At 40.3% G+C, this 24,021-nt stretch overlaps 1 protein-coding gene across 8 annotated transcripts in view; it reads right to left on the reverse strand.

Annotated features, from left to right (window-relative positions):
• Nucleotides 1-9,004: 9,004 nt before the first annotated feature.
• LOC114438327 (homeobox protein Hox-C4a) overlaps nt 9,005-24,021 on the reverse strand; it is a 51,061-nt gene continuing 36,044 nt past the window's right edge. For 3 of the 8 annotated variants that reach the window (XM_028409574.1, XM_028409580.1, XM_028409579.1), the window contains 3 exons: nt 12,057-12,201; nt 11,557-11,729; nt 9,005-10,156 (listed from right to left, as the gene is read on the reverse strand). In XM_028409574.1, the coding sequence (XP_028265375.1) occupies nt 9,597-10,156; nt 11,557-11,729; nt 12,057-12,201 (878 nt within the window). In that variant the 3' untranslated portion in view covers nt 9,005-9,596. Of the gene's footprint in view, nt 10,157-10,910; nt 11,042-11,556; nt 11,919-12,056; nt 12,202-19,929; nt 20,285-20,790; nt 22,525-24,021 lie in introns of those variants that run through there. The other 5 variants (XM_028409581.1, XM_028409575.1, XM_028409578.1 and 2 more) reach the window with 5 other exon arrangements.

Genomic DNA, 24,021 nt, shown 5'->3' on the forward strand with positions numbered 1-24,021 from the left:
TATCACCTTTCCCCCTGCATAATCATTGGACGGGGTTGCACTTCGTGCCCGGCCTCTCATGCATTCAGCCACGCATGGTCAGGCGGCTGGACATTCCTCAGAGGAGAAACAGCAGTCCCTGATTGATGGAGATGACGTGCCCTCCTGGTTTCGGCCAATAGCTGGACGTCTCTGTCATCAGGAAGGACAACACCGAACTAACCCACAAAACAAACTGTGAAACTTCAGGTCAACATAGTGGTGTCCGAGCACAACAAAAACCTCCACACTAAGCAGCAGTGTAGTTCATTATCAGGGCCTTTTCACGGGCCTCTCACCTGAGCAGACTGACAGGACATGACGCCTTCAAGTTTTTGTCCTCGAGGCAAGACGTTCTTGCGTGATGATCATTTTTTAAAACAACAATAAAAACTTTTTCTCCAAAGCTAAATTAACATGAGATAGGCCTACATTGATGCAGCTAATGGATTATGCAGATTTTACTTACTGAAAAAAACGAGGCCCTCTTTAGCAAAGGGCTTAGGTCATGTGAAAGGCACACTTAATGGGTTCAGAGGTCGTGACAGCTGGTATTTAGAAGTTCAGTGGCAGCAGATTTGTAATTAGCCTCGAACAAATAAAAAAAGGACGGCTCAGAGTGAAGATCAAAAAGTTGTAAGTGACAGAGAGGACATCTCAGGTTTGCTCCTGCAGCTGGATTAACTGCTCCCTGCGCCAAAAATAGACTGCGTCCATTTATGTTTCCTGAAAAAAAAAGTCCGTGCTTTTTGTGTGTAGTTACTCAGGAATGAATCACAGCGTGAAAAAAATCATGCATGTGCAAACAGGCTACATGCTATATAAGGTTATGAGAGGCAATGCAGATAATAGGCTACAAGCCACACAATCCATTTGGCCTGTGCAGCACAGCCAGTGGCTCAGTATGTTCACCAGTACAGAAATGAAAGTATGAAGGAGTTTTTTTTCCTTTCCAGAAGTCTGGTGACCTACTTTCAAATACACGCTTCAGTGTGCCCGCATAAATTAAGACTCATGGAAATTAATAGAGCTAAAATAAAGAGTTGTCCTGTTTATTTACATGGGCCTACCTGTAATTATTTTTGCTTTTAATTTATAGTGACCGGATGTCGTCCAATATTTTAAAGAAAAATAAACAAAGAAAAAAATGCTGTAGGCTAGGTTTTGATTAACTACATTTGTGATTTTTGATGAAATGTTTGTATGAAATTAAATTAAATTAAATAAAGCTCAATGGCGATGGCAACATGTTGGAATACAATTATTTAATATTTTTAATTATTTAACATTATGTTTATATTCAATATTTTTTTATCAGGGAAAATGTGCACACACAATATTAATCAAATTATTGTTATTATTATTATTATTATGAAATGAAGACCCTTAAACTACTATCTGCCTCTGTTCCTATCGTATCATACTAGTAATATACTAACAATATTTCTTATGTCTTTTAAGTCTGCAGTAATTACAAAATAATTCAGCGTAATGAACAACTTCTAACTGCATTCTTACAACACAGAAATATGGTCCCAGCTGTGGGAGTTAATGGGATTCTACAGGCAGCGATGTGCTGAATGACTGAGTGCAATATATCCCTTCTCTCCATGCATTTGCATGGTGCACTGATCCATCTTCATGTCAGCTCGGAGGTTACTCAGGGTTCACACGCTAGCTTGTTTCTCTCCTCCACACTCAATAAATAAATCTCTGCAGCTTTCTGTTTACCGCCTGAATATAAATTTGTTTGCAGTCGATCGAAGACCTGTGCGGAGGTATTAGAAATTGTATTTCTGTAATGGCTTTCAGCACAGGGAGGGGGGGGGGGTGTTGCAGGGAGGGTGAAAGAAGAGTAGAAAAAAAACAGGTGTGAGCAATCTCTGCTTTTCCATCTGCAAGCATATTTTTTAAAATGTCTCTCAGTCATTTAAATTACATCGAAATCCATGTAACCTTTTTTATCCTGTAGGACAATAACAGCCATCCATGTTTGTTTCCTAGAAGTGCCATATGTTTGATTAGCATATTTGAGGTGTTCCACATCACTGCCCAGTCTAACAGAAGTTACATTGTCACATTGAGTCCAACAAACAAGTGAGCTTTAGACAGCTTGTTTCCCCTAAACCACAAATTCTGCATAAATAGATTAAACAAATCCAATTCTGAATTTGATTTCCCTCAAACCAAACTGTGCATTTACAGAAACGTGCCCTTAAAACATGCTCTGTGCAGGCATTTTTCATCATGATCACCACGGTCTCTATTGTTTTGACTGGAGGTGAAGTAAAGATGGCAGCACTTGTGTGGCTGTGTCAGGAGGCAGTAGAGGAGGGAGGGAATATTGACTGATGCTAATTTGTTTTTACGTCCATTCTCTGATGTGTGTCAATAGGCAGTCAAGGCCCTGGGATCAGTGCGGCTGTGCTCGGATTACCTCCTAGGTTTGGACTGAACCGTCATCTTGCCGCTGCTGTTGACACCAGACCCCTTCTAACAGCCCTGCAACACTGTCAAGCCTCATTATATGTAAGTTCTTGACCCTCACAAGACTGGGTATTAACTAGTGCTGACAGATGACTGTCACCACATGGAGGGTTGTCAGTAATGCTGTTCTAAGAAGGGAAGATGACAACCATGTATGCTATGTCTCTGGTGCGAAAGGCTCCTCAAGCATCATGATAGAGCTGTGATATACAAGAGTAAAGCTATTCACAAAGAAGCAGGCACAAGTGTTGGCACATTGACCGGGCTGAAAGATGGCTATCTATGTGACTGATAGAGCGTGTCAGCTTTTTTCAAATATTGACATTTTTGAAAAATTGTGATGTGAGAAGTAAGGTTTAGCAGCTCAGCCCACACACAATCCAGGGAATATCACTGGAAAAAAAATCCATCCACACACAGTGTGAGATTCTAATAATTGTCCTTGCTTCATTGTCGAGTGGTATGAAATGTGCCACAGTACATGACCCATAATCATAAATCCAATGCAACTACTGTGCAAATGGCCAGGGACATTACAGATAACTGCATTCTGCACAGGCTCAACAGTGTGACAATGAAGCAATACCTTACTAATACCAGGACTTTTCAACAATAGCCTGTAGTATGTGTTGCAGCGCTTCACAGCTTCAGTGAGCCAAGAGGCTTCGAGTCGGCAGAATCCCAAACATCATGACAACAAGCCATCAGTCATCTTCCCCCCGAGCTGCTGTGCACACTTGTGTGTTTCCGGAGTTCTTACTGTGGGAAATGAGCAGGGTTAAACATGAAACAGGAGGAAATGTTCATCACTGCAGCACACTCTGTATAATATTCTCCCTTCTGCAGCATTGTTTTCGCTGCAGGGAAAGAGAGTTGTTTTTACTTTTTTTTTCTACTTAAACATCCCCTGCTTGTTCACAATGCCGAGCAGGAGGCAACTGTGCATACTAATCATGGTTAATAACAGAATGCTGATAGGAAAATGGCACTGAATTAATAAATCACTTATACTGCTCAGGTTTAAGAAGGATTATTCTTTTAGTCAGAAAGGTTTGACACAAAGCTTTTAATATTTAGAATATCTTAATATTAGTTTGAATGATTTTTTTATTAAGCAGAATTAAAATAAAGAAAAATGATATTTTTCTTTCTCTCTGATACTGTATCATACTGTCATCCAGCTAAACGGACATGTTTTAAGGGGTTCCACTGTTCTGTTGAATCACCACTTTATACATATTTCCCCAAAACTGACCCTGATATACCTGGCATCTGTAGAAGCAATACATTAATTAAAGTTACATGGGTTCATGTGTGCCCACTAGTTTAATTTTTTTTTTTTAAAGACAACTCAAGTGGCATTATGGTAACATAAATCTTCAGTTTTAACACTTGAAGTCAACCAAAGTTTAACATTAGTGCAGTCAAATGTCAGTGTTCTGTTTGTGCTGCATTGAAACTGACTGTACTTCCTGTTGTTTCGGTGTTGCACAGACCTCACTGCCATAGGAACAATATAAACTCTGCAGAGTTTTTTGTTTGTCTAAATCCAATATGTAGAAAATTGTTTAAGTGGTAAAACTTCCAGGTGATAAATTATGGATTAAGTATTGTTAATACACCTTTAAAAAGTGAAACATTTTGTATGATAATCTACATGTTTGATCAAATACTCTCTTAGTTGCCAGTGTATTTAGGGACACCCAATAAACAGCTAATGCAACAGTACAATAAATCCTGCCTTCATAAAGCTTATGGTATGATTTAACCCTTTGATTATTATTATGGAAGCTTCAGTTTGTTCTGCTGTGTTAATAACATTATAATGAAAGGTGTTTCTAATATTTAGTCCAACCTCATTATTATTCGTAAATGTGGTGGACAATAAATAATGACCTCTGTATAATGAAAAACTAGAACTTTCCTGAATGAGGACTTAGTGCAGGGCTGTTTTATTAGACTGTGTTGGTGAAATTTAGGTGTACCTAATAAACTCGCAGCTTAGTAAACAGAGTTTAAGGCACCTTATGCTCAAAAATTTACATAAACATAAATATCCTCATTACTTATTAGGCTCGTTTGGGAGAAACACAGAGATATGAGAATGAACTACAGCCACAGCTGGATCTGTGAGACACCAAACAATACATTTTTGTAGGAAACATAATATATATACATATACATATAACATTTCAGTTTAATATCGAGTTTGAAAGCAATACCCATAAAACTATTAGGATAAGCAACAAAATTAACTGCTTGAGCTGTTACAGTAGGGTGATAGTCAGGGTTGGTATATATTTTCATGTATAAAGTAATCACACGCTTTGAGATCATTATCTTTGTGTGCCAACCAAAAGCAGGTGTGCATCGATTCAATGTGATCTGTGTGATGAAGCCATTGAGTGCTGAATAATGCCCGAGTCATCGATACCGGTCAACATGTGACATTTAGCTGGGTGACTGTTGTGATTACAAGTTCATTCATTTAACCAGAGCTCTTCAGAGGAGAAAAAAGTCAGCTGCAGCAGGTGACTTCTCACTGTGCAGCGTCACCCACCCCCCACTCACCACAGCCGAGACAGTTTCATCACCAACTTACCTTTTTATTGTCACCGATCATCCTTAACTGGGAAGCATTTAAAATGTCATTGATCTTGATAATGCCGTGCTGTAATATGACAGTAACAGTTGTATGAGATTCAGGAAGTCAAATTTCAAAGATTGATGAGTCGTAGCAGTTGAGTTATAATCCATCTACCTGAGTGATGCTTGGGCTCCGTTCCACACGAAGGAGCAGACAAATAAATAAAACCCATAAAGGTGACACTGGAAATTGATACTTAACAATCATCTTGAGCAACAAGCATCTAGAGAGACTGGTGGGCAGCAGTTACTACAGTGGAGTGGAAAAGCCAGAGAAGGTTAATAGGTCATAAAAAGAAGCAAACCCCTGAAAGGGCAGGCATAAAAGTTCAGGGTTTTACTCCACAGTGGACCAGAGTTCTGGGAAGGTTTCACCTCTAATATTTAAAATTCTGATGTTGTAAAAGGAAAACATACGAAAAAGTAGTCTCCATTATAAACTAACAGTGATGACAATAAGAGAGCATACAAAAGGACACTTTAAGGACAATGCGGACAATTTTCGGTTTTCACTGTGTGCAAACTTTCTTGTCTTAAAATAAAAAATAAAATGGCAGAAGAACAATATTGTCACTATCACTGATAAGATATTTACCTTGTAGAGGACATGTAAAGGTATGCACAAATTTAGGTGACAGGGACAGGGCTTCATATCATTGAAAAAATAGAGCAGCCCTCTCTCACATTTATAATACTCTCCAGCCAAATGTCCAGGTTAAAAGTCTTAAAGTACATTCAACTACAAAAAAATCAAAAATGTATTACAATTTTTTAGTTCCAAAATTGAGGCAGCAGTACATCTTATTTATAATTACTACAGTTTTTTTGACTATAATAGCTAACTTTGTGATGTTATGATAAAGTAGCTGAAACTTATTTTACTTTATGCAGTTATCTTAACTATTATTGATCACAGGGTGAGCATCCTGCGTGATGCTTGTCCTGCCCACCTTCATAACATCATACCAACGATGGCATTTTGAACATGTGGTCTCACTGCTAGGGCTCAACAAAAATGTTTTTAATTTCATTTAGAGGATCACCCCAGCATAGTTACACCATTCCATCTGACATTATCTCATCGTTAATCTGGTGGGCAGCCTTAATTTTGTGGAATAACAAGACCCAGCTGTCAGCCTGCAGCACATACAGCAATCTACCATGTTGTCATTAAACCTGTATGGTTAAATGTGACCCTTTCCCTCTCCAGAGTGCTCTGCTTCACTCATCCAACATTTTCTGTTTTTTTAGGGGGCGTGTTCTTATCTTTCTTTTGACACACACATATATATATATATATATATATATATATATTAAGTATGAAAAACAGCATAACAATGCAGTCTCTTCTTTTTCACAAAATGTCCTTCTGCTTGATATACAATATCGCAAGTGTCATGCTAAATGTGTTCTTATATTATTTGTATATCTTGTGTATTTTGTCTGCACCGTAAAAACAGTACATAAGTGTGTTTTGCATGTCTTTGCATTCATGTTATGTTGACAATGTATCTTCTCATTGCAGAATAAAACCAGATGACAGCAGGGACAGTGTTGGTGAGTAAATGTGTTTTCTGTTGTTTTCCTAATTGTGTGTTTCTCATCAAAGGTTCACTCTGTAATCTGAGTTCATAAGTGATTAGGTGTAATCCATAAAGTTTTCCATAAAATGCGGTTTTAATTTTTAGAGAGGGATTTGAAAGTGTTTTCTTTAATGACAAATGCCATTTTTTTTGTTCCTACCCCCACACACCTGCAGATGTTTTCTTAATCACTATATAATGAGAGGGATATCTCTGCTCTTCATGGGTTTAGATGAAGCTGTGTTTACTAATTTAATAATACTAACTTGGTAAATAAAGACACTGAGGCCACAGTTTGACAAGAAATGATGGGGTTTAAATGAAATTATTCCTATATTTACTCTTAATCTTATTCTTAATCTTATTCTTAATCTTATTCTTAATCTTAATCTTATTTTTATTCTCATTATTATCATCTCAGTGATTGATTTTGGGACGTAATTCAATGGGCTCCTGTCTTGTTGAATGCAGCAGTTTTATTGTAATCTCTGTTAAGCACAGAGCAGTCTTGTTTTCATGGCAGCTTAAGAACCGTCCTCATGCACGGAACATTTTTCAAGTCTAACCCCAAAAAATTCACAACAGCTGCAAACAGGACAGTTGAACATCAGTCACTGTAAAGGACATAATGCACAAATTTATGAAATTAATGATGGACCATAACCAAAGCTGGTTTCATGGCATTATTTATCACTTCAAAGATCGACTTAAAGCAAAGCCAAGAATTTGAAAGAAACATGTGAGGGTTTTTGACTCGGCAGATCCCAGTCACCTCTACGGCTTAAAAACAGATGTCAGGGCAACAGAGTCAAGTGAGTGAAAAGGAAATAATGTCTTTAGCTGCTAACTAGGAGCGACCCTGTGAGTGAACAACTGGCTAACTTAATGTTGGATTGGAAGTAGACTGTTCCCCCTTGCAGTGGGGTCCTTTGGGGGGAGGCTTCCCTTGACCTCTGGGGATCCCCCTTGACCCCACACAGAATTACTGCACTCCAGTGTGTGGATCCTCCTGGCTTTTAGTGTCTAGTAGGAGAATGTGTTGAGGAACCAGAGGTAAAGGTCTTATTGAGCCTCGGCACCATTAACACCATAAATCACCCGACATATGCAAGAATCTCAGGAATCCAACACACTGTGCTGCTTCCTCCTCACAGTCCCCCCTTCTTTCTGTCTCCTTGTACGTGTTTTTCAGGGAATACTTTTCTTCCTTTTTCTTGCTCTTTATTGCCTTGCTCCTAGATTTTCCAGCTGTCTTCACCTATTTGATACAGATGTGGTATAGACTTTACTTTATTTGATGCAAAATGTTCACAGTTCAAGTTATAGCTGCTCATATAGTTCCCCTGACACCTACACAGACCGACTGCAAAAAAAGGTGTCAGCCGATGCAGAGACTGATTAGGTAATGAATATGGAGCAGGGAAGTCATTCTGTCAAGGACCACTAGGGGATCAACTTCCTCCTTATACTTCCTCTACTTCATAGCTGTCAGTGGTCCTCTGTGACAGCTCATTTACAGTAAGGCCACCGATATAAAGCTGTCAGCAAACCGAAATTTTGTGTGAAGCTTTGTTTAGGGTTATCAGAGAAGCTTCGCTCCTTCATCATGTAAAGTAGCTGTCTATGTTTGACATGTGAAACTGTTAGGACCCAAGAGAACATATGACCCACTTCTGTCAAATGCATGCATAAAATAAATGCCCCCTTTGGCTGAGCAAGACTTAATTTAAAAATAAAAAACAATAAAAAAAGGGTATAGTGGAGTCTCCCTCATTATACTTTAAGATAATATGTTATCATCAGTGATTGAGCTACATATGTCTCTTGTGGCCCTGTGGCATGTTGAAAGGGCTTCTACGCTACAAAACTAACATGCCCCCTGAGAGAGAGGCCAGTCCCAACTTGCAGCACTACAATTTGGCTATTGAAAAGAAAAGGGCTGGGAAGGAGGAGGCAGGAGATCTTGTCATGGTGCCCAGTGGGTTCAGAGCTTGTGGTTGGAGTGCTGGAAAGGCTGCCTTGTCTTAGTGATTAATGGTGGGGAACTCAGAGGCAGAAGCAAGGGAGAGGCTCATGCAAGATTGTACAACGTGAATGCACAATACTGTAGAGTTTTCAATGAATCTAAAGCATGCGTTAATGCGATTACAGAATCTCTCTCATTTTTTCTATTTGGGATCTCATCCAGGAATCCTTAATCATAAAATATTGCTTGGAAAAAAATGTAATTCTAATCAGCAATGAATAGGATAAACACTGCACAAGAGCTACAGTTTTCCCAAATGCATTTATTAAGCATGTACAGTATGTGACATCTCAATTAATCAAGAGGAGTATCAAAGACTTGCTGTGTATCCTTTAATGGCTTTAACAAAAATATAACATCATTCAATGTAAACATTATTCTGCCCATTTCACAGTTAAAACATTTTGCACAAACAACCTGCTATTTACAGCACGTAATGAAAAAGATGCCTAATGTGACAACCACTTAGCTATTATCTGATGACAGGGGGAAAAAATAGAAAACTCACTCAGTCTGATACACGCATGCATTAAACATGCAACAATACCAATGTTACTCCCACAAAATTACAGCATAAAACACAATTATTTGTTCAAATGTCTTGTTCATGCAATGTATGTACAATATGAGCAGCAAGGCCTGATGTGCCTGAGAAACTCAAACGTAGCTTAATTAAGATGTGTTCATATATTTTAATTAAAATGTTTCATGAATAGTGAAAATGTGCATTAAGGGGATTTCAGCCCGGAGATGCTGATCAGTCTTTCATAAGTGAGTGAAAGTAGATGTATCATTGAGATTTTGATGAGCACAGGAGGGATGGCTGTTATGGGGCCCTAGGGCCAGTTTGAAATGCCAGCATGGTGATGACGATCTACGCCCGAGCAGGAGGGCAGTGGACCATTTGCAACAGATGGAAGTATGCAGTTCAGATCGTGCATTTCTGCAGGGTAAAAGCACTGACCACCCCCACTGCCCTCACTGTAAGAGCCAAAAAGAGTGGACATAGAAGCATACTCCATGGAGGGAAAGTCTGAGGAGGATGTTCTGACCATACACGCACCTGGGTATCTCAGGGGGTCTGCACAATCATTTGAGTCAGGGACCATATTTCCTGGAGACCACTTGGAAAAATCTGTCACCTTTCCATACTTGTGCTCCTTCTTGAACCTCATCCTGCGGTTCTGAAACCAAATCTTTACCTGGTGGTCGGTGAGCTGCAACCCAGCAGCCATCTCCAACCTCCGAGGGCGACAGAGGTACGGGCTGAAGTGAAACTCCTTCTCCAGCTCCAGCAGCTGGCTGTTGGTGAAGGCAGTCCTCTCCCTCCTCCTCCTCCTCCTCCTCACGCCTTGCCTTCCTTTGCCTGATAGACCAGCTGCCACACCACCGCTGACTGATGAAAGAGGAAAGCACATAAAGAAGTGCGGGGTGTTAAAAGGAAGTGCCACACATCTCTAACAGTTCTATCCTGAAATGTATAACCTCTACATGGAAGCCTTCAAGTGGCCAGGAAGAGCCCTGTGTTAATCCTCAGCCAATCAACCCGAGATCAAGTAGAGCCCACAGCCCTTCTTCTGTATTCAGTCATGCTTGAGACAGTATACAAGACTGGCTGTCTACTGTGTCATGTGTTCAGGGAAAGTTACCTCCTGAAGAAGCAGTCTAGGGGAAACATCTGACGCCACTACGGCTGCCTGACAGGCCACATTAATCAGAGCTACACACGGAAGCAGACCTGTCAAATCCCCATCTCAGTCACTTAAAAGGTACCTTGGGACCACCACTGAAAATAACCACCATTAGGGATTCCGTTTGACATGTATATGAGCAAAGCCAGGGCCCTGTTGATAACAATGTAACATACAGGGGTTAATGGATACTTAATAAGGCCTAAAGTGACCTCAGAGAGGAAACTGCACTCTTTAACAGCCAGACTGTGAGGGTGCCTTCTTCTTACATGCTGTGCTTGTAATATGTTTGCAGTGTCAGGGCAGTAATGTTTATCTTTTTCAATGGATGGTAATTTTTATTGTTAATTGCACATGTAGATAATTGTCATCTTCTTTAAGGGCTGAATCTATTTTTCTGATTCTTTTAAAGGGGCAGTTCACCCAATATTACAGTTGTCTCCCTTTTTTTTAAAATAAGAGAACTAGATGATACTCAGATATGGTTCTGTGCCATTTTAGTTGCCAGGTGTAGTTTGATAGTTCCTGCGTAGAAATGCTCACACATGTCCAAAACTGCAATTCACATCAATCCAAATCGATAAAAAGCCCTGCAGGCCACAAGAATAGAAACATGAATATTTGATTTTGTTGTCCCTTTAAGAAACAACAGATTGTAAATTGAGATTTGCTGATTAAAAAAAAGAACATCCTCAGTTCTAAAAGTGCAGTTTAATTGAATTTATATATATTTTTGTGCAGCCTTCCTGCTGCAGGTTTCTGTTTTGATCATTACTTTGCCTACAGGACTGGAAGAATAAACAGAGCTTGACACTGACATTTGTTTAACTGTGCTGCAACATTAGCACTCATTCATAGACTGAGGAGAAAGAGCCTTCACATTTGATGAACGTTGTTTTGCCTCCTGACATCAGCTAATGCAGATAACTTTTACTACTAATCATTCATTATTTTACTAGCAGTGTGGCATCCATGTAACAAAATAGCTGCAAGAAAGTTACACATCCAGTGCACAAATGAAGGACTAAGGAAGGATGTCACATGTTTCAGTTGAAAAAATAAATTTAAGAAATTTTAAAAATGTATATAATGATTCAAAAGTTACCAGATTGTTCGGAGACAGCTGTCCTTGGATTCATCCAGGGAAAAATGACTCCTGAGCGGCAGATGGTGAGCACACTGCAGCCCCTGCTCTTGATGTCCAGCTTGCCCTTTGCATGACAGTGAACCACTGGCTCCAGTGGGCATTCACACTGGTCAACCGGGTTCAACCTGGAACTAAGATCAGCAGAGGAGGTCAGGTTTTGATGATTAAGTTCTGCATGTTGGCCTCCACCACAGCCTCCTCCTCCTTCATTGTTTCCCGCGCTCAGTTTTGGCACTTGTCCAGAGCTCATTGCAAAACTGTTGCCATGCAGCTGCAGTAGGGGGGCAGGCTGGTGGGGGTCCATGGACTCATCAAAGTGTCTGAAATAAAACCAGGAGTCCCACAATAGCAGTAAAGATGAGGACTTATCCTGTCTATTATCAGATAACAATTAACCTGAATGGATGCAGGCACGCAGCACTTGGAGTAACCATGTGGAACGTTTGAATAATATTTACCAGAAGGGTGCCGTAGTCACGTGTGACCGTCCTCCAATGGCCGAGCTCTGGAGTTGCAAAGTAATCCGCTGGCAACTTGGAGCGCCCGAAGAAGCTTCTGCCATATTTCTTGAGACATTTCTTTGAGCAGCCTGCGTTTCTTTGCCTAAGGATTAAAAAAAAATCACATCGGAATATGAACAGGCGCCACAATATTCAGTGTAAGAGAGAAAGAGGCAGATGTGTTTACACGGAGAGAGGAAAAAATGGCAGAGAGAGAAAGAGAGGGAGGGAGAGAGACAGACATCACACGTGTGGTGAGGAACGGCTCATTAGAAAGTGTGCGTAAAATTCATGTAATGCATAAATCCTCTAACAGGACGCGTTTATTTGAAGAAGCCGCCGATTGCAGCTGCACATCCTGAACTTTTTCGGTGGTAGGTTTCATCAAATGTAACGGGAGGAGTCTCTGCTGCAGGCTGTCTGTCTGAGAGATGGGACAATACGGTTAATTCCTGGATATCTACCACAACTCGTCATTTAAAAAAAAAATGTTTAAATGTAGAATAACTAAAAATAAATAGCTTTTGCGGCATATTGCCGTTTAAAAATAATGGTAAATAAAGACGTTTATTCGTGGATTTTTGCGCTAGAAATGCTCAATGTGCAGTAAAGATATTTTTAGCCTTTTATATAAAATTATTCTGACCACTTAGTTTGCAACGAATTTAACTCTTTTCGTGAATCGGCGGGCTTTCCTTTAAATAACAGCATATGCTTATAACTGTCGGAGTGCAGCTTTGCCTTATTAGGATTCACTGGGAGTGGTCAAACAAAGGCATGACAGTCATTGCCACACAAAGACAAAGAAGGCAATCATTAGAGAATTTTTGCCTATAGAACAATCTAACGCATTTGCATTAATTAAGCATCACTGTACTGAAAACAAGTGCTCCTGTCTGAGGCAAACAACTGTGGACAATTTTTTCTGGTAAATCCCGCTTTGCTGCACGACTGGATGGACAAAAAAGGGGGGGAGAGAGGGAGATGCTCGGTGTGTGCGCCTGTTTGCAGCTACAGTGCCGAGCATATACACAGCAAGCAGAAATGAAGGTGTAATAAATAAAATAAAAAAATATGAAATTTGTAACTTCATTTAAAAGCCCCGTAACAAATATGTTTTTGTGTGGACATTACCTGAGATTAAAGCTACGCCAAGCATGGCCTAATTGAGCCACAGCACAGAGAAACAACCCATAAAATTGTTTAATTCCAGCAATGCACAATTGTATGGTAAATGGATAAAATAACTAGAATAATGAATCTAACGCAAAAATATAAATATAATGCACTCCCCTAAAAATGAGATGGTTTATGCAGACTACAATGTTAGCATATTCTAGGCCAGCATTAATCTTAGTTGAAACATGGCTTTTAGATATAAAAGTTCTTTCTGGTGTTTCTGTACAACAAAGCTGTCGAGAAAACCCTCTTTAGATGTCTCAGAGGTGATGGATTATGCACTCAGGGTTGCATAGCTTGGAAGGAGAGAGGAGGTTCCTTCCTCCTCTGTTTTACCCCTGCTGCCTGCCTCCATCACTGAGGTTTCACCTGAAGTCACGTCCTTAGAGTTTTCTTCTTCAGGTTGACAACCAAAGATAATAGTTTATGCGAGTCGTTAATGAAAAATGATTAAAATTGGATAAAATGTTGAAAGTTTAGTGTTGAGACTTGGCTGGAATTTTAGATAGCCTAATGATAATAATAATAATAATAATAATAACAATAATAATACTAATAGCTGTTGTTATTATTATCAAGAAGGAAGTGTACATGAGTCTGGACTGAAATGGGGTTAAAGTAATTAAATTCATTTTGTTTTCCTTTACCTCGCACCCTTGAACACACTCTCTGAATTGGAGATAGAATCTATGATATACTAGCTCAGCAAGACCATAATTTAGCTCCTCCGCGCCTCCACCACAATTCTCCGTGAACTCTGTTTGAACCGCCTCAGTGGCAATAAATCATTTTTCTCTCTCACACAAAAGCGCGCCGGTCGCTCTGGGTGTCAACCCTTTTACAATTCCTCCTTACCTTCTGCGCTCTCTCGCCTGCTGACACAAACAACCAAGGATATTGTCGATAAACTTTTTATTTTTCCATACCAATAAGGTACAGAGAAAAAGAGAAAAAAATGCATTGGAGAGCATCCGCAGCTGCGCACAAGCGAGGGGAAACTGGCCAAAGCAACAGAAATGTTTTTTTTTTCCTCCCCACAATAATTATATATTTATGTAATGTATAGATTCCTTACACCTAGAAACATAATTGGTTCTGGGAGCTCAAGGAAAGCACGGATCAGTTAATGCATTTCCAGGGGGGACAGAGCTCCGCAGATAAGAGGAGACTGAGAGAGAGCTGGGGAGAAGACGTTAATGGGCAGAGGATGCTGTCGGTTAAAACGGTGCATACAAATGGCGCTGTCTTGGCAGAGCAAGGAGAAGATTTATGGGCCCGATGCCCTATATTGCTGTAAACAATGCAGAGTGAAATGAAAGGACTAGAGTTTGCAGACTGCACTTCATAAGTGAGGAAAAGACACACATTGTCAATTTCCCAAACAAGTCTGGACTTTTGTGTAAGCATGTGCATTAACATAGAGCAGCCTATTAATTCTTTAGGCCTGTTCAGCAGAGATCACTGTAAATCCTGGTCTGTCTGTGCAGAGTGGAGGCGAGCATAAATCCTGCAGAGTCAATGAAGCATCATCTGAAAGTGTAACGTTTTAAAAGAACTTAAAAGTTTCTTAACGTGATATTTTCAGGATACAAAAAATGAAGCCATTTTTTAGATTTTGCTGTGGTGTCCAAATGTAACCATAGCTCACTGTATGTATTAGAACAGTGAAAATATCACATTTAAAAACACTAAAAAATGTGATCTATCCTTTTTCTTTCCTTTTTACATGTTGATTGATAATATTCAGCCGCTGCACATAATATAATAGTGCAGCAGAAATGCAACTGGTGGTCTGACAAAGGCACCGTGAGAATCATTGTCACAGAACAAATCAAATAAAAAGCACATTTCACTTAACCTATAATTGTGGATCTATAGTCATATTTATATCACTTTTGGTAATGAAAAGTGAGTAACATAATCATAACTCAATCTAGTGACTGCCTGGGCCCCTGGTGACACCTTGAACGGAGGAAAATGGCTGTAATTTCTAAGGTCTTCAACGATGCAGCAAATAGGCTAATTAAATATTTCTCAGCGAGGCGTTATGGTGACATAAAGTGTACTCGTAAGTTTACCCAGGCCATCATTTCCTCTGTGATGTGAAGTCTACAGCCCCGGCTGCTGCTTTGTCGTCCCCTCGTTTGAAATGTTTGCCAGCACTGACAGTAAATCATTCTTATCATTTCTGATGGATTTTTAAAATCTAGTTTTATGTAAATCCATTCAACTCCACCCCTATCACGCACACGCTCACGCACAACACTGGCGCATTTTGCTCTCTGGAGTGAAGTGATGGGAGAGAGATTTACGGATTTATGACACACCCACTGCTGGTCAATGTGAGACAGCCTCTCTGTCCCTGGAAAATAGCAGCGTGACCCCTGTTTCAACTCTCAGCCTTTATGCAGCTGCCATGGCTGCCGTTTAAACACACTACACCATAACAATACACTGGCCCAGGACCTTTCATTATAAAGCAGAGTGAAGAAGACACTCACCTGAGACGAGTGGGAAAAAAACAAACAAAACATTTACCTCGTAATGGAAAGAAGGAAATAAACCACCCATGCGCAGGAACAGCTGATCGTTAGTTTTTGTTTTTGCTCTCGTTCAAACATTTCGATGGCTGTTTGTGTAAAGTTTTTATATCTTCCGAGAGAGAGAGAGAGGGAGAGAGAGAAAGAGAGTCCTCGCCTGAGGTGCTCATAAATCACAGGCAGCCTGCAGCGGTGCAATGTGAGCTGAAAATCATGTGTGATTCAACAGTCTCAAGTCAGAGAAGAAACCAGTTAGAGCTGAGTAAGTGCTACAGGAATTTAAACACTGAAGTTCAAACACGTGAAATACACTGATATTCCTGCAAGGTGCTGAGGTTAAGAATAACCACCGCCTTTTAAGTTACTCTGCACAAACAGCTAGAGGCAAAAGCATCCCTAAATCTTCAACGTATTCACACAAAAGACAAAATATTAAAACATAACGTTTTAACGTCTAAAGAATTATGTAAATCCTTTTTAAACAAGTTTAATTAATTGTACACTTGCTTTGATCATGTGAGGTCAGAAAATAAGTTTGCTTTTTTTACATACTTGAAATTAATGTTAAAATATAAAAAAAATATTGAAAAGACTTCTTTGTACGAAATTGTTGCGCAGCAGTTTATTTTATAAAAGCGTGAAACTGATTTATGATTGAGATTTGTTTAAATAATAACGTTTTATTTATTCCCATAATAAATCCAGCAGAGCCTTGTAAATCCCTGGCACAAGTCAAATTACGCGTCATGCACTCTGTTTCTACTTAACACAAATCTGGAGTTACAAGAGCTCAAACAAAAGGTCTGTGTCGTCATTGTTGTTCAGGCTGTAATTTGAGCTTCACCTGTAGCCACGCAGACATGAGCAGGAAGATGAATTGTCACATAACAACTGACAGACAGCGAGATTAGTTTGGCTTTCAGTGCCGACTGTTTATGTTGGAAGTAAATGCTGTTGAATATTTTTCCATCAGCGCTGAATATTTGGCCACAAAACAAAGACAGAGAGATACCCATTGTGAGAGTGTTTATGGTATAATCCAGGCTGTCTGTCTGCAAGAAGAGCCCTGAGTAACACTTTCCAATAATAATAAACAGAAAATAATGTTGCGAAATTATCACATATCTATGCTGTTGCTATAGATTTCTCGCATCTGAGGAAAGAAACGCATGTGGAAAGTCTCCGTGGAAAGTTTGCAAGGTTTTTGTGAGTAGAAACTTGAAGGTTCTTGTTCATAAACTAATCACAATGACCAACTGTCCCAGTACTGTCAGAAACACCTATAATTGGCAGCTTACTTCTGACTGGAAGTCCTGACCTGAGACCAGCTATTCTCTTAAGTCTCGCAGAAGTCACGTGACCCCACCAAGTCAAACTATTTTTACTGTCCCCCTTTTCTGAAAGCAGACTTTAGGGAATGTCACATGAAAGGCTTGTGTCTAATTGTAATGAAGTTGTTTCAAGAAAGTGTTTGATAAGATATAAACTGGAAGAATAACTCTACAAGATCTAAAAAAAGAATATGGGATTCATGGTGCCAATGCATTAACTTTACTTCAAACTAGGTTCCCACAAATCTTTGTCCGTTGGGTTGAAAGGATTTCAGATCTAACCACAAGCTTCAACGGAAAAAAGATCCAGATCTGCTGGACGCAGATACTATGTCCAAGAGTTCAACAACTGTCCGGTGTCACCCTGATTAACAAAAAGGGAGCATCACATTCAGTGATGCCTCGCCGCAAGCCTCTCCACAGGCACGACGCAGAAAAACCAACAAAGAAAGCGGAGGCCAAGGAGGACCAGTGAGGGCGCACCCAGAAGGTACACGTATAGAGCCTGAGTCAGGTCACAGGGTTGGAGAGGTCGGCCATCCAGACTGAAATGAGCCTAATGGGACAGAAAATGTGTCCTCGAGGTGAACTCGGCCTTCTCCCATTTCGCCCCCCAAACTTCAATAAAGTACCTTTTCAGCCTCGCGACATGGAGGCGACAGCGCCTAGAAAGGGGCTGGAGGGATGCTGCGACTGTGGCGAGCACATTAATTTCTCTAATCTGTCCAGCAACATAAAGGCTTGTGGATTCATTTTTCAGCGCCGTCTCACCACCAATCTGGTGCCTCTCCAAAAGCCACGTCCAAAAACAGCAGATTTTAACCCTGCTGCAGTTAAAACAGTCCAGTCTAAATCTCACATGTGTAAACTGGCAAAGATACGACCTGATACACAACATTTAAATAGGGTCTGTAGGAACTGTCTGTTGTCAGAAGTGTTTTCCAGAACACAACACAAAGCTCTGCAGTGAAAGATTGATGATGGAGAATACCTCTTCCTTTTGTGCTCCTTTGCCTCCCACTAGGCAGGGCATTTTATAAGGCCTATTCATGTCACAATTTCAATAATCTATCAAATTCTTGCGCTTCTTTGGGTTTAAGACATGTCTAAACTCAATTCTCTGTATCCAGGTTTGTCCAAAAAAGAGTTCCACTTTCAGATGAAATGCAGTTTGAATGTTATTTTCTTAAAGTGTTGTATCAGTCCAGTATAGAACTACAGTGGTAAACAGTCCTGCCCCGTGTTGGTCCTCCTGCCGGATGAAAAGCACACGATGACGTTGCACTGAGACGCTCTTAAAGCGCCGTTTTTTGAAATTGTAGGTTTTTGCGCATACTATGGAGGCAAAGTGCCCCACTTTGGAAAAGAACAGACGAGCATGGCAAGGAGTTAACAGAAGCAAGAGCCAAAAGAGTCAACACACAAGAACACATGAGCATTCCTCCCTATGATGAGGACACTGCAGCCTGATAACAAAGGTCAGCTCCATCCACTCCTCCACTGTGATCATTTAACCACACCACGCATTATATATAATCTATCTGCAGATCACGGCTTTATTATTTTTTATTTATTTTATACATTTAAAAAATTCCAATCGCATGGCGCAGTGGACTATTAGAAAAAAGCAGGGCAACTACTTATGTTACAAAATGAATAAGAATAGTTTCACAACAATCTATCACCTCTAACACATTGCAAATAGACTCTAAATTAATCGCATGCATCTCTGTGTTCAGGTCAGGGCGAAGGAAGCAGAGAGCTTCATTTGTGGCACTGGCAGAGGCAGTGTGGATTGGAGGGCCTCACTGGCTTGTCTGCAGCGTTAATTGAATGCCCTTCAGACTGATGAGGTTGCACATAATGCACAGCGCAAACTATTTCATTTTCATATTTCAGAAATAACTTTAGCCCATGAGTGAGGCTTCAACACAAACACACACACATTCACACTGTCTGTCTGTACAAATTGCCATTTTTAAAGACGCAAAAAGGGAGCTGCAGAATAAACACAGTTTGAAAACACAGTGATCCTCGTTCCCCCCTCACGAAATGTTGAATATTCACACATCTGTACACTTTAAAGGAGATCCTCCTAATCTAGATTAGTAGACCTCATTTACCTAAAATGAAGTTCGACCAAACGTATATAAAACTAGTAGACACTCACTGTTTTATTGACCAATATGATTAGCACAAGTACACTAAACTCCGTTTATTGCATTACACAATAATCTGCTTTTTAACGGTCTAAACACAACATCAACACCACAAAACTAAATTGTAAATCAAAATCCTGTTTTTTTCTGAAATACACGAGGTAATTCACACATTATTATCCTAAACATACAAGTTCAAGATCAATGGTGTGTTCCAGCTTTTTTTTAATACCAAAAATAACTATTATTATAGTGATTTCCTTCCAGTGTTGTTTGAAATAAATAGATTGTGCATTTCACCTTGGGCAGCAGGGCAAAAGAATGGCCCACAATAACATTTTGATAAAATGTATATTTTTTTCTACTTTTTTTTCTTCCTTCATTCAAAACATTTTTTTAATAAAAAACATCATTTTAATTGAACTTCAAATAAATTAAACCCTGTGTCACGTAAAAATAATTCATCGGTATTCGCAGTAATCCATGCTATATAACATGCATTTTATATAACTTTGGACTTAAAGGAAACCGCACAAGATAGCTACGAAAACAAAATATATAATTGTTCTATAAATAACCAGTTCTTTTTTCTACCCCCACTCGTGGTTCGTGGTTTTATAACCTGGTAATATCCTCGCCATGCTGTGCTCCGGTGAGTTCGTCTGGGGCCCCAGTGTTAGTGGCCGAAGCAGCGGCAACAGCGCCGGCTGCTGAGCCTGTGTTGGACCCGGAGGAGGAGGATGAGGATCTCACTTTGGTGTTGGGCAGCCTGTGATCCTTTTTCCATTTCATCCTGCGGTTTTGAAACCAGATTTTAATCTGTCGCTCGGAGAGAACCAGGGTGTGTGCGATCTCGATGCGCCTCCGCCGAGTTAAATATCGGTTATAGTGGAATTCCTTCTCCAATTCTAAGACTTGCTGCCGGGTGTATGCTGTCCTAGACCGCTTGGGCTCCGTCCCATTGTAACCAGAGTTCACTGGAAAAAGGAGAAGTGGAGAGAAAGGGAGACAGAGAAGGGAGGAAAGGAGGGGTAAACAAGAATGGCCTCAACTGAGATATGGCTGGAAAGATTTATTGGATATGAATGTTTAGCTGTTTGAGAAATTTAAATGGGAAGTTAAGAACTTCTCATCGTAATGAGAGGACACTCACATCCAACTATGAGCTAAATTATTAATGCAAGATTACAAAGCTCCCTTTTTTTCTTATTCATTTCTCCCTCTCTCTCTATCGCGCAATACATAACAGCAGAAGCCACATGGTGATACGGCTGCCCTGAGTATACCTCGGCTATAAAATTTATGGTGGGTGTAATTACCAATGCCGAGTCGTAAATCCGCCTCAATTGTGCCATTTCAAAGGCTTCCCTGCTATCGGAGCAGGGGCTGGCAACGAGATGGGAGTCAGAGGGACTGATAAAGGGAGGGAAAGGGAGAGAGGAGCATGAGGAGTGCAGGGAACATAAACACACAAGTTGCCTACCAGTGCTGACGTGAATTTTCTTCATCCATGGGTACACCACAGGCTGTTTGGAGGAGGCTGTGCTGTTTGGATGCTCCGGGGTAGCTTGGTTGCAGGCGGAGGTTGCAGCCGGTGGGGTGGCGGGGGACATGGACAACTGTGGGGTTTCACATGAAGCAGGTTGCCCTTTCCCTGTCAGTAGGTGCGCAGAATGGGGTATTCCATGTCCCCTTGGCGTGTCAGGTTCAGGGATGCTTGCACAGTTATACTGGCGCTCTTGGTAGCTCGCCCGCGGAGGATATAACTCCTGGTGGTGATGCTGGTAGCCAGTGTCCCTTGCGCGGCTGTAATATTCTGGACTATGCTCAGGGATGTAGTTATTTTGCGAATATTCCTCGCATGGAGGAAATTTCGGATCAATGTAGTTAGACTCCATCAAATACGAGCTCATGATCATTAATTTCTGGAGTGGAAAATAATTTTTCTAGCTTTGTCGTTTTTCTGCTCCATAAAGCCCTCCTACTTGCGAGCAGCCCTGTAAAGTTACTTTAACCACGTGACTCAATGGCCCAATAGCAGGGTAAGAGGTAGTTCCCGGATAAGGAACCAGAGGTATTTAGCATACCTACAGTCGCCATTGTGGGCACAAATCTCTCTCTCTCTCTTTCTCTCTCTCTCCTTCTCTCCGTCTCTCTCTCTCTCTCTCTCTCCCCCTCTCTGGTTGTGTTACCAAGGCAATTGATCTTGGGGACAAACTAGTAGCTAGTTGCTGACCAAGGAAAAAATAAAACAGGCAAAATACACTGGTCTCAATTATTCAAAGGGACAATAGGTGGTTCGCCAAGGATAAGGCACAACAATAGCAAACCAATCATTTTCGTTAGTTTGCATGCCTTGTGTAAAGGTTATCTGCTAATTAATGAAGGCAACGTCTTAACCAACAGCACTTCAGCTGTGAAACTGATTATGCTCCATTAATACACTTAAGAAATACTGCTGAGTTGCTTATTTCTAAGTGTTATTTCTAAAACCTAATATTCGTGACTCCAAATGCCAGAGAGCAGTAGAGAGGTGAGAGGCTCTGGAGGTGTGGTGGAGTTTTGAAAATAGGACTGATCATTTATAATGTTGGGGCAAAGTGGACAGGAAGAGTCAGCCTGCCCTGTCAAAAGCCTTCGGTCCATGATGAGATATTTATTTTGGAATCATATCCTTTTTTTTTTTGCTTTCAGGCTATTCATTACTGAACCCTGCCTTCAAGTTTTAATTGAAAACTGGTGAGAATAACATTAAATATGGGAATTAGATAAGGATTCTTCATCAGCAGGTGCTTTGAATGTCACAGTAACATAAATCGATGACAAAGTTGTTACAAAAACAGAAGAAAATGAAGAATAAAATCATATTGGCCCTACACTATGACAATCACTGACCTATCATCTGCTGCTGTTCATTAACAACTGTTATTCATCAGAAAACCCACTTTATATAAATACAGACTTCATTCAGAGCCTTTCATGGCAGAAACAAAGTGACACAGCTATAGCAGACTAACACAATGTGGTGTCACAGAGCTGAGAACTTTGCAGAGCAGCATCATTATGAGGTCTCAAACCAGTCAGCAGTGAAACTACATCATTTTGACGACACAGGCCAGAGAGTATGAGGACATTATCATCTGCTGATGGAACTGCAAAGGGCTAGTGTTGTGTCACAGTGGAGTTAGGCTTAATCTGGCTGTTGCAGACCACAAGTTGTATTTCAGCAGAAACAAAATAATCCCACATGCAGCAGATGCCTTGAAGATATTTTAAATCTCTTAAAGATGCTGCTGTTAGCAATATTATTGCCATCTCATCAAAACTATGGGTTTACAACACTAAAAAGCCATCACCTCCCTACACATGTGGACAGCCTGAATAAAAGCACAGTAACAAAAGCAGCTACAATCCTAAATGCTAAAGAATTCTTCAAGATTAAAACTTGATAAAAATGAAAAAAGTCCATAAAATTACAATAAACTGATTAATATGTTTCACTGACATTTATATCTAGGGTTTAAACTACAGCTGCATCTGTATAAATACTAAAAATAAAACATGTAACAACAATATTTCAGCCTAGCTGCCATGTGGAAAGTGTAGCTTTCACATGCTAATCGTGGCTGAAGCACTGAACAGGAGCCACATTACTGGTGGTCTGCTGTTGTATTGTAAACTGACACTGCCTGGCTGCATAAACTTGTCATGTGCTGGAGGCTTCCCATTCCTCTCTCAGGATCAGACAGAGAGGTAAACACCTACCACCAACCGACAGAAGACATATTATTATTATTACCTATACAGTTTCCTATACAGTTTCAATGTGAACATAATCATAATCATAATAATAGAACAAAAGTGGTCCACTAGTCGATATTTTGGCCACCAGCACCACTTTGTAAGTTAAGGGATCTATTTCCACAGAATAATTACATAATACGGTTAAAAACGTCGGGAAATTGCATATCATATTTCTGGCTGTACTGTTTGTAAAGAATGCGCACGACATTTCTATTACCCTAGCGAGGATGTTAGAGGCGTTTTATAGAGCAATAAAAGCCGTAAATCAGTCACTTTTAAACGACCCTTGGTTCCTAACGTGTTTTACAGGGTCTGACACAGTAGTAGCCGCTCACTGCACACATGGGTTTACTCTTTGTGGCCTATACCTGCGCAATCTACGTCTGTCTGAACTATGAATACACTTTGTGACAGTGTTATCGTATTGCTAGAGACTGGAAGTAGGCTGTGTGGATCATCACTGATGCTTGTACATGGAAAAGCAGAGGAGGGGGGAAAAGAAGGCAGAGAGGCGTGAAGAGGAGCAGATGCAGATTAATCCATTGGCTGGCGTGGTATTTCAGTTGCCCATGTATTCCTGTAGAGACGTATTTGCGATTGTTTGTACTTCACACAAATTCGGTTCTACAGGGTACATATAGACAACTAATGTGTTTTTAGGTTAGGCACTGCAAAGGCGATCTGTTAGGTGAATGTCTGGTGAATGTATGCAGTCAGATGAGCATGCATTTGAGGGTAAGTCATAATATATATTAAGGAGAAGCGTGCGCAAAGGCGTTTGTCAAGATTTCTGCATAAACAAACACATTCTCTGCTATTAATATATTTCCAAACAAAATACTTTAGCGTCTTTTCACTAAAGAAATATCCATGCACACAAAACACACACACACACACACACACACACACA

The sequence above is a fragment of the Parambassis ranga genome, chromosome 7, assembly GCF_900634625.1.
Source record: "Parambassis ranga chromosome 7, fParRan2.1, whole genome shotgun sequence".
Taxonomy (NCBI): Eukaryota; Metazoa; Chordata; class Actinopteri; family Ambassidae; genus Parambassis; species Parambassis ranga.